The 11,284-nt window shown below is 45.1% G+C and overlaps 1 protein-coding gene across 1 annotated transcript in view; it reads left to right on the top strand.

Moving 5' to 3' along the window:
* Positions 1–9,377: 9,377 nt before the first annotated feature.
* The window catches only part of LOC122176441 (neuronal acetylcholine receptor subunit alpha-7-like), a 64,222-nt gene continuing 62,315 nt past the window's right edge, over positions 9,378–11,284 (top strand). Inside the window, exon 1 of the mRNA XM_042864938.1 lies at positions 9,378–9,456. Within this exon, the coding sequence (XP_042720872.1) occupies positions 9,378–9,456 (79 nt within the window). The remainder of the gene's footprint in view (positions 9,457–11,284) is intronic.

The raw sequence follows: 11,284 nt of genomic DNA on the forward strand, positions 1-11,284 counted from the left end.
CACAGTAACTCTCATTAAAGGCCTTGGTAGTAGGTATCACTTGTACTGCAGAATACTAGCGAAGATGGGTGGTCCTTGCAGTGGTGTGGTCTCCCTAGAGGCTTTCTGGTTTTCTAAAAGGCAAAGATGTAAAGGTCATTTGGTTGGTCAGCCAACTGCTCCCATCAGGTAATTCTGGATCTTAAAGGAGTCCTCTGTGATAGGGATGCACATTCTTTCCACCCTTCTCACAGCTCTCTGCCCTCTTGGTGCAATCTCCTCTTGGGACTGCATGGGCCTGGCAAATGAAGGCCAAGTTCTCAGGAGTCTAGGGGTGAACTATGCTACACCCTGGAGACCAAGCACTTCTCTCCAAACAGTTCTCACCTGCACTGTCCTGTAGAGACCAGATTTAACTGTAGGTGTGAGAAAGGCAGAAGGAGTTGTACAGATAAAAGCACTGTATAGGATGTTCCTTTGAGTACAGCTACGTAAGAGCCTTGTGGAGAGGTCAGGTGAGCTGCCATGAGGTGAGCTGCCAGTCACCAGTACTGCCATGCAGCACTTTTGATGGGGCATGTCAGCAAAGAGCCTGCTGCCTCCACAGCTATCTGCCCACTAGTACAGGAAGACAACACCTACAGGACTGGGTCACCTATGATATAGACTAGGCTATAGTAGGTGCAACTCTAGGTCTGTAGCATGTTTAAAACCAGTGGCCCTGTTCTCAGTTCCACTGTGTTCACACGGCTTTGCAAACAGCTCCCTCTGTAGCTTTGGCTCAACTCAAAATGGTAGTTTAGGATGGAAGAAAATATGTCCCAGCACCACATATGCTGCAAGAATGAACAAAACTAGACTATGTGGGAGGCTTTGTGGAAAAAGAACTTGGAAAGGTTTTAGGAACAATATTAACTTTCTGCCTGGGCAAGTTTTTCTCATGTACATCCTGTGAGATCCCATTTCAGGAAGTCTCAGACTCTCAGATCAGTCTCTGAGAGTGTGGTGACAGAACAAGTCTGGCTTTCAGAGTACATAGTTGTGACCACTGAAGACAGCAAGGCGTTTCTGTGGGGCAGTCCTGGATTTGGAGCCTCTAGTTTCTAGACAGGAAAAACCAAGGCAGTAGCAGAAGGCAGTAGAAGGCTGGAAGTAATGGGGCTTCTGGAGCATTGGGTATCTCAAAACTCTAGAAATCCCCTGAGATCCAAACAAGGAACAGCAGTAGGCAGACAGCATTTTTCATGGTCAAATCCCACTGCTGGCAAAAGCCAAGTTTTTGCTTTTCCTGGAGCCCAGACATATGTGACAGCCAAACTCACTCTGCTGTTAGTGGGAGCAGCTGGGGCTCAGGGCCTCTGGTAGCTGTACTACTTTGCTACCTCAAATCCATGGGCTGGTAGTACATCATCACTGCCAGCCCCTTTCTGAGACATGTCTGCGAGATGTAGGTGTAAGATGTCAGCATTATTAAGTCTTCGAGGGCCCTGAAACAGCTTTTCTGTTATATTTTGGGTCTAGCACAGACTGAGGTCTTTGGATTCAGTCATGCAGCGATCAGGAGCCCGGGAGTAGTTTCGGTCATTTCGAGCTGTATCTCGAAGGCCATGAAGCAAAGCACTGGCTGTGAGCAGCATCACCGCTCTTACGGCTACCACTACGCCAGCAAGCTGCCTCCAGCCCCACAGCCGACTGCCTCCACGCCTGCGCAGTGCCTCTTCCTCGGCGTGCCACTCGATAGCCCGTGGCCGCTCGGGGGCGGTAGTGCCGCAGTGGAGGCCGGGGCGGAGGGGGGGCGGAGGCGCGTGGATGCCGTCGGTCGTACTGTGCGTACGCATGCGCTCAGCTGTGCCTGTAGGACGGAGAACGGACACTGCGCATGCGTTTGTTTGTATCTTGATTAGTAGTCCAGAGTCGTGCGCATGCGCGTGGTTCTGCGCGCAGTGCGGGCTGAGGGCGGGGGGAGGGTTGTCTCTCACTCGCGGTTCCCGTCTGCCACCGAGCTGCGTAGGCACTGGGCTAAGAAAGAAACGTTCCCAGACACAGAAAGAGTCCGTCCGTAGTTGTGTTAGCGGCTCCTCCAGCCTCCAGAGGTCCTGCTGGCAGCTCTGGTACCACAGCGCCCAGTTGTGGTTCAGGGTGGAGGAGCTGGGGCAGCCATAGCGCAGAGGCAGACAGGAGTGGGCACAGACGGCTCTCGGCCGGCAGTGGTCTGGTGTTCTTTTCCTTTGTGGGGGAAGGACAGAGCCAGGGCTTAGAGCTAGGATGCTCAGCCCCTGGGGATGAGAGGTGCTGCACGCCTGCTGGGCACCACCGAGGCTTACTCCTCTTCCAATAGCCACAGACTCTTATTTTCAGGAGCAGGGCAGGCGTGCCTGGAGTGCAGAGTGTAGATGTTCTCTAAACATCGAAGGGTCATAATGCTGCACGGCTGTTTTGTGGTGGTGTAGGGGTACTTTGGGCTCACGGGATGCTGCCAAGGCTGTGTGCTGTCTTGTGTGCCTGCTTTGCGCAACCCTGTGCAACCTCAGGCTCCCAAGTTAAGGCAGAGCCTGCCTGCCCTCCCCAGCCGCAGCACAGGATCTCTTAGGGGACTAGAAGCGGAAGTCACCTAGCAGCTAATGGCACGTAATTAACAAACCTGTAATTAGCTTTGATTTTAACCATAAGCCATGTGGACTGAGCAGTCTTACCTTGAGAGAGTAGAGGAATCCACTCTGGGGAGGGGTGGCAGCTGAGCTGACACCTTTTCATGGAGTGGCAATTCAAGGCTATGGTTACCCTAGGAAGAACACGTGCAGTGGCTTGTAACTGTGTTTGTATTTTGGCTTGGGTTAGGTGACGTTTCATACTGTCACTGCTGTATTGCTTGGTAAAGGAGAGCCTTCAAAGACTGGAGTTTGTGACCAGATGTTTCCTACAGCTCCGAGGTAGACTCTCAGAGACAAATCTGATGTCTTTATGCACAAGCACAACCCCTAATTTCACAGGGGTTGACCTCAAAATATGTGTTCATAGAATCACAGAATAGCCAGGGTTGGAAGGGACCTCAAGGATCATGAAAGCAAGTGAAATCACTCAGCTGAGTAGCTGGGAGCATATCTTTTTGCCAATTTACTGCTCTGGCAAAATACCTGTAATAAGTATTGAAATAAGCCACAGATTCAAGCCACTGTTGGGGGGCATCTCCCATCCTCCTTGGAAGGGGATTGCTTCAAATTTACACTGTCCACTGCATTAAGCAATATAATGGACAGTTACGATTTGTGAGGAGGGAAATATGGTTTTATTCAAAGTGTAGTAGATGCCTGTTGTGCTTCTGGGCTCTGCTGGATGAATGGTGAGGATGTTTCTCTTGGAACAGCAAAAATCCATTTTCTTCCACTTTCATTAGCAGCACTGAGATTGCTCAGTGTGTCACATTACAAAGTGGTGCCTTCCCTCCAGATACTGGTGTCTGGAAACATGATATGATCCATTCAGCCACTGGGCAGAATATGTGGTTTTGCTGGGGTTATTTTTCTTTTTTTCTTTTTTCTTCTTTTTTTTCCCCCCCCCCATGTAATCATTCAATAAAGTGTCTTCACATTCAGCAGCCCAGTGGAAATGCATTTAGTCTTCATCTGTCTCTGGATCTGACTCCTGAGTGTAATGTTTTTTCCCCTCCTGGGGGGTTGCTGTAAACAACAGCACACGAGTTTTGTCCAGAGTGCATGGTTACTCCTGCTGCAGCACTCTTGCATAACTGAAGAGCCTGCAACATGTTGAAACTTGGTTTTAAATAGTCCTATGAAAAAAAAAGCTACCCATCTGGTACATTAGCCTACAGGCAGAGTGAGTGTCCTCCCCTGTCCTATCTTGCGCTTTGTGGTTAGCTGGTGCTGCATGTATGTAAATGTGACTAAAACTAAACACAGGCTGTCAAAGCAAGCGATTCTGCTTCAAGGGAGGCAAGTAATAAGTTTTACAGTTTTCTAGTTATGACTTCTGAAAATGATTGCGTGGAAGGAAGGCTGCCTTTTAGTAGCTTCATCAGCCCTTCGTCTGGCCTGTTCATTTGCCTTCCACCTTGCAGTTTACAGATTCTCCATACTGGCAGAACTTCCTAGAACCAAGAAATGGGACACTTGAAAATGTCTCACAGAGTAAAGGGGAATTGTCAGGAAGTCCCTGAATTAGGCTCAGCCTAATTCAAGGATGAAAGGTTTCTGAAGTTTTTGATCATTAAATGGTTTACAACAAGCAGTAATCCTGCCTGTTGTTGGAGGAAGAGCAGCATGAAACTATGATGGGTAAAACATTTGAGGCTGAGCTAGTAGGAAGTAATTAGTTACTCCTAGTTCTACTGACACAACTTTCTAGTTTTGCTTTACAGTAGAACTTAAGAGTATCAGCAGTGACTTTCATGTCTGTGAGTGTTGCCTACAGCCTTTTCTTTGTGTTTGTTTGACAACTTTCTGCTTAGTTTACCAAAATGTGATTGCCTACTGTATAAAACTAGATAAAAGTGTTTAGTTTATTTTAGTGTTTATCTAAAACATTTAGTTTTAGATATATGCATCACTGGCGTCTGTGTGGCAAGGTCTTCCTTTTCTAGGGATGTTTACTACTGTGATTGCATGTGATTCACTGGAAACACATCCTGTCACTCCTTTGGATGGGTTTGGGAAGGTTCTGCATGGGGTTGGTATGGATAGCTGATCTCATGGTGTGGCTTATGGACAGTCTAAGTACTCTGGAAGCAAGCACATAGCTGCTGAGCTTGTGTTGATACCGCTCAGTGTTTATTGCTGAAGATACAGATTTCTGAAGCTAAAGACTGTGGCAGGCCTGGGTCTCATAGGGAGCAATGGCAATGCATCTTGTGCATCTTGTGCTAATGGCAGTGCATCTGTGGCTGCCTTCAGGAAGGCAGGTGTGATGGGTGGGTTACCCTTTGCTCATCCATCAAGCCACTGCCATACCTCCTTCTCAGCAAAAAGGGGAGAGAAAATGCATAGGTTAAGATAAGGACAGGGATATCATTTGTCAATTATAGTCACAGGCAAAGCAGACTCAACTCAGGGAAAAATATTTTGATTTATTGCATATCAGTAACAGAGTGGAATAGTGATAAATCAAAACAAAACTAAAAAATAGCTTTTCTACCCCTATGTTTTCTTATCCTCTTCCCTATTCCCCACTCTTCCATCTCCCCACAACTCTGAGCAGCACAGTGGTTGTAGTTAGCACTTCATGCTGCTCCTTTCTCATGCTCCTCTGATATGTGGTCCCTCGTGAGGGCTTCATGAATTGCTTCAGTGCTGGTCCACTCCATAGTGTACGGTCCACCAGGAATAGACAGCTTCAGTCTAGGTGTCCTGCAGGCCACAGCTGCTGTCAGGAGTCTGCTCCTGCACGGGCTCTCCATGGATTGCAGCTTCCATCAGGCCAGATCTGCAGCAAGTGAAGTCCATCCCAGGCTGTTCAAACACAGTCCTCCTCAGGCTGCACAGGGACAGCCTGCTGGTCTTTTCCACAGGCCACAGGGGCGCTTTTCTGGTGTGGAGCACCTCCTTCCCTGCTTTTTCTCTTTATGGCTGTTTCTCTCACAGCTTTCTCTGGCATCACAGCTACTGTGCAGTGGATTTTTTTTTTTTTTTTTTCCCCTTAAATTTGTTATCACAGAAGCGTCATGAGGATTGCTGATTGCTCAGCTGCAGCCAGTGGGTGGTCTGTTTAGGTCTGGGTGGAACTGGCTGTGTCTAGAGACAGCCTCATGTCTCTTCTCACATGGAAGGCCACCCCTTCAGCTCCGTGCACTATCAAAATCTTGCCACGTAAACCAACTACACCGAGGCCTTTCTTGTACACTGAGGGCCACTTGTGCCAAATTTTCACATTTCTAACCTGTCGTCTTGTTAGTAGTCCTGGTGCATCAGAACCTCCTGCAGCCACTCACAGACACCTGTGACAGAGACACTGACACATTCAGATGTAAGAATATCCAGCACCAGACCCTGGTGTCTCTGGAATAAGTGAGACTAGCATGTATGTGGATTAGAGAAACACAGGACCTATGAGGAAATCTTAAATTTCTTTAGAGAGGGCAGAAGTCTGTGTTTGAATAGAGGTGAGGACAAGAGCAGTGGAGCAACATCATGAACTGGAGCAGCTAGAATTGAAGTGTCCACCCAACTATTCTGTTTTCTATTCCTGCCTATCTGTTGCATAACAGGAATCCAAATTCATTTACAAGTGTATAAACAAATGCAGCCAGAGGGAAAATGGCACTGAGGTGTGTATCCAGATAGATAACTTGTGAATTGCAGAAAGGATCGAGATGCACTCTGACCAGGTACACGTGTGTTTAAAAATAAATAAAACACTTCTGCATATACTGATGTCTTGATTTCAGGACCTTCATTAATGATTTACTCTCTTTTCCAAGTACACTTGTCCTCTGCCATGCATTCAGAGATGCCTTCACTATTTCCTTGCAGAGCGTGCTTTACTAAATCTCTGTCTCAGCAGCATTGCCACATAAGCAGCCCCTCGTCTTCTAACTGTGCTATAACATGCAGCTGCATATGCCTGGCACCACAGTGGCATGATTTCTGTCCTTCTCCAAGACTAAAGATGTTCAATTACAGTGAGCCATTCCTCTCTGCACAGAGAGCAGATGTAGATGCTTCAGCTTCATGTGCACTCATGCTGCTCCCTGTAATATATGCTTGCCCAACCAGGTGAGAGAAACACCTGACTGGTTCTACATGTCACATCCCATCTGGCAGCCCCCAAGCTTTATGGCATTGCTGGGGGAGGCTGCTTCATTGTGACATAGGGTGCAATGCTTGAGACTTCACTTCTGGCACTGTCAGATGATACGGCTGCTTCTCTCTTTACTGCTCTCTTATCACAAATTTTTATGCTGCTTTTCTTCTTATTTTCAAGCCAACTCCTTGTGTCAAAAGTCTTGTCTGTGATTCCTTAGTTACTGTTTAATCCAGCTGGTGGTCATCTTACTCTTTAGCATTATCACTTTGGGGTTTCTCAGCACCTGGGACTTCTCAGTGCAGTTTAGTGAGTTTCATTCACATACGCATCTCAAATTACACCCCTTTCTAATCAGATATTATTATCCACGCCATTTCACAAAGAGATAAGTGTTTGCATCCTCACATCTCTCTGTTACTCTTGCAAGGTATCTGATCCTTAATGGCATATTCTCTGGTATTGACATGTTAATCCTCCCCCACAGTCTTCAAAGTGCATAATATTATGCACTAACATGAGTGGCACTAACAAGCCTTCAAGACTCACTTAATGCTGCTTCTTTACCTGTTGTAAGAGCAATTTTCTTGCAGACTGCATCTCTTTATTTGTCATGATGTGGTTGAGCACATGCTTCTCCATTGGAAAAGTTTCTTAACCCTATTGTAATTCTCTGATTGGAGTTACCTGTTTAATCATTTCCTTCAGACAGTGTACTCCCTCATTCCCCCTTTACCACACTGAAGGCAGAGTTTGATTATCTGTATTGTTATTATTATCTATTTATTCATTTATTTTTTAATACAATTGTGAGCTGTCTGTCTTCTCTTTCTGGACAAAGTGTATCCTAGGAATCTGTGTTTGGTTCATTTCAGAAGAACTTCTGAGCAAACCCTGAAGATTATTGTTGGGAACATATCAGAGTATTTTGTTTAATCTCCTATGTCTGCTTCTCAGAGCATACTTCATTATCTTTGAACTGTCTGGTTTTTGTCCATCCTCTCAATTTTATGTCCCTAACAAACTGTGAAGGTTTCAATTTTTGTATTTCTCAGCATCAGATATCCTTGTGTGAGAGTACTGTCCTATAGCACCAGATAGCATGACAGAATTAACACCTCATTCATCCCCACATATTATTTTTGTCTTCAACTGCACGTCCAGCATGATAGAAGTGTCTGTAGTAAACAGAAAGCAGCTGCTCTGATTTCTGAGGAGATATCCAGGCCTGGCAGGGGTTGTCCTGCAAAATTCCGACTTTAACCTGGCTCCCACCAGGTCGTACATGGTGCCATTTGCAGTTCGGTGCTGTGTGCTGGTCTCCATATTCCTGTCAGATCCTAGTCAAAGACAGAACCATATTGCTAGATACTTCCTGTCTGGAGTTTCTCTACGAGGTATTCTGAGTGGCAGAAAAGAGATCAGAGTTCTAACAGCTGAATATGAGGGTACTACAGCACTTTTCACCCAGGCAACACAAACTACAGAAGATGTAAACCCCCTTTCCCTCTGTCGTGTCTCAATGGTACGCAACTCAAAGCTAGAAAGACACAAGTAGGGTCTGAGTGTGTGCCCAGGAAGGACTCATTGCCCTTACTTGGGATTGAGACTGTGGGGAGGAGGGAAAGGTCTCAACAACTTTCAACCCAAGCAGAAAAGTCTGTTGGTAAAATTTGGCAGAAAAATGCAGGACACCCCTTCTGTCCCTGGCCTTTTGAAATCCAACACAAACTACAGGCTGGCAAAATTTCCCAAGACCTGCATGGTGTTCCCATGTCCAGACAGTGCTTTCAGTGAAAGAGAAGTAGGTAACTGTGCAGAAGATGTAAAAATTGTGAAAAAAAACTGTTAAATGTCATTAATTGTATTCACAGCTTGCTTTTATCTGGCTGATGAATAGAGTGGAGTGGGGAGGCAGAGCAAGTGAGCTGGGGAAACCAGGATGTTTACAAAATTCCCAGCTGCAAAGCCATCAGCAGTGGGCCAGTGGAGAAGGGGGAACGAGGACAACTACCTGCCTTTCATGGAAGTGCTTACAGGAAAGGTTACACTGAGGAGGGCATGAGACTGACCAGGGTTATGTTCCCCAGCTTCCATGTCTGGGATAGGGCAGAGGAATTGCAGGGAGATCATGCTACAGGTGTGCACTGCAAGTTACGCAGACAGTTGAGAGAAAGCAGCGAGGGACGCAAACTCATTTTTCTAGGCAGCAGCTCTAGAGGCACTCGAGTGCAAGCACTGGAAGCACTGCAGACGTGCTCTCTCGAGTTAGGTACAATCAGTGGAGATGTGGAAAGCATCTCCCTGGCAGCAGTGCCCCCCCTCCATGCAGCACACACACAGCTGTGTGCGAGGATCGCTGGCATTTGCTGCTGATCAAGGAAAGGCTTAGAGTGCCTGGGACCCGCAGTCCCGGGCTAAGTATCTAGCCCCTTTGTGTTTAGATTTACTGAGCCACATTGAGCTGATTTGGCTCCTGGGGACGGGAGAAGCACACAAGATAATGCACTTCTCTCTCCTGGTGGGAAGCTGGTTTGGTGCCTTATTACTATAATTGCCAAATCCATCAGTCACTGCAGACTCTCCCTTGGACTTCATCTTCTTTTACCCTCTGCTCTGGAAAGGATAGACAGCCAGTTTGGACAATGCTTACTGAAAAGTGCTTGGGATTTTTTTATTCTGGGCTGTGTCTCTGGGCACCTTTGTTCCTGTCTTTCTTTAAAGGTAAGGTAAACCTGCATATGGTTGTCCATCTTTATTATTTTCCCCCTAAACACCAGTCACACCCACCCCAACAGGACTTATATCTGCATGTAGTTTAAACTTCATCAGAATCCAGTATTGAAGTTGAGGGGAGTTTTGTAATCAGTTTGTCTAAGTCTGTGGATCTTACGCTACTGAGCACCTTCTCGCAAAAAAAGAAGAAGTGTACTTTTTTAATGACAACTGAGCTGTTTTCACACTCAGAAATTAATTGAAATGATTGCATTTGGAGACAGAAGTGTTCTTTCTTTTTAAGTTTTTATCAATGATTTTATTTTATTTATTTATTTTTTGGTGGAGAATGAGAAACTGAGGCTTTACAGGATGGATATGGGAATTGTATAGGTCAGTTGCTAAAAGTGTGTTTTTCTACAAAGAAAATACTATCAGAAGAAAAAAATTGTTTATGTGCATGATTTGGTAATACTTGCAGCTGCATAAGCTCGTGAATTTACTATTCATAATTTAATGTTTTTCTCATTTTAGTTTGTTTCAGTAAGAATCTTTCCAGACCATGATGGGTGTAAGCTAGAAATATCTAATAAAAATGGGCTCCTGTAGGCTGAGGTGTCACCTGTGACCAACCTGTCTTCTGAAGTTTCAGCATGTTACAAGTGAAAGTAATACCTGTGTTCTAAAACATGAAGGATTGCAAATGATAAAGATTTGTGAAGTGAAAAGGGAAGCTGAAATCAGCTGAAAACAGAAAACAGTTTTTAAAGATGTTCAGGTTTCTGCACAAAATTTGCTTTTTTTATCTAATAGCTTTTTATATGAAGCATACATGCCTGTAACAACTGTGAATTTTAAAACTGAATACTGCAGTGTTGGACCATGTCATGTTATCTGTGGTTTCTGCATAGAGAAAGGAAGATTGTCTTTTTGAAGCAGAAAATGTAGTTTCCATGCTTGGGAAATGCAGAAGCACAGGAGAATTATCTAAATGTGATGTTGCACTGGATTGTAAGTGCCACACAGATGATTCCTCACTGGTTCATCTGAATCTGCAAAACAACTGTGAATCTCCCTGTTACAGCTCTGCATTTCAGCTGCCTGATGCAGCAGTGGTATTTCAGAAAATGTCCCTCCACCCTGCTAAGTTAAGAGACTTGCTACCTTTGTAAGATGTTTCTGTGCTACTTCAGAGCTGAGCTGAAACCCAAATGATGGCTGCTGGTTATTGATTTAGCTCTGTTTATATACAGGCACTCAAAATATGTCCTTTCAAATAGTGAGTGATCACTAATTCACCAAGGAGGATGTTCAGTTTCTGTGAGTAGCACTTCAAGACTCAAACTGCTTTTATAAATAATTGAGAGGATTTTTTATTAGGTGCTTTTACCACAAGTTTACAAGTATGTACTCTTACAGGTAACTGCTAATACAGCATAAAATGAACCTCTAATGAAGATGGGCCATGTTTACTCTGCACTATGGACATATCTATTTTCTTCAAGAAAAAGAAAGCCCACGGCAATTGGGCAGTTGAGGCAGAAGAAAAAAAACTGAGATGATCTTAATGTGGTATCAGTAGCAGAGCCTCTTAAGTAGTGAACTTCAGATGAACTCCCACAGGACTGCTCAATGCATGGAAGTTGCAGCAAGCCTGTCATAATTAACATCACTCTCAGGTAGTGCTGTGTTGTTTCAACAGAATTCACAGTAGTAGTAATTTCTCACAACTGAAAGCTCCTGGGGAGCCGCTGACAGGCAAGTTGTAAAAATGATTAGGAAAAAAATGGCAAGCCACAGCACAACAAAAACAACAAAACTACAAGAACTCAGTCTT

The sequence above is a fragment of the Lagopus leucura genome, unplaced genomic scaffold (genome assembly GCF_019238085.1).
Source record: "Lagopus leucura isolate 7727_CA_CO unplaced genomic scaffold, USGS_WTPT01 Super-Scaffold_774, whole genome shotgun sequence".
In the NCBI taxonomy this organism is placed as follows: Eukaryota; Metazoa; Chordata; class Aves; order Galliformes; family Phasianidae; genus Lagopus; species Lagopus leucura.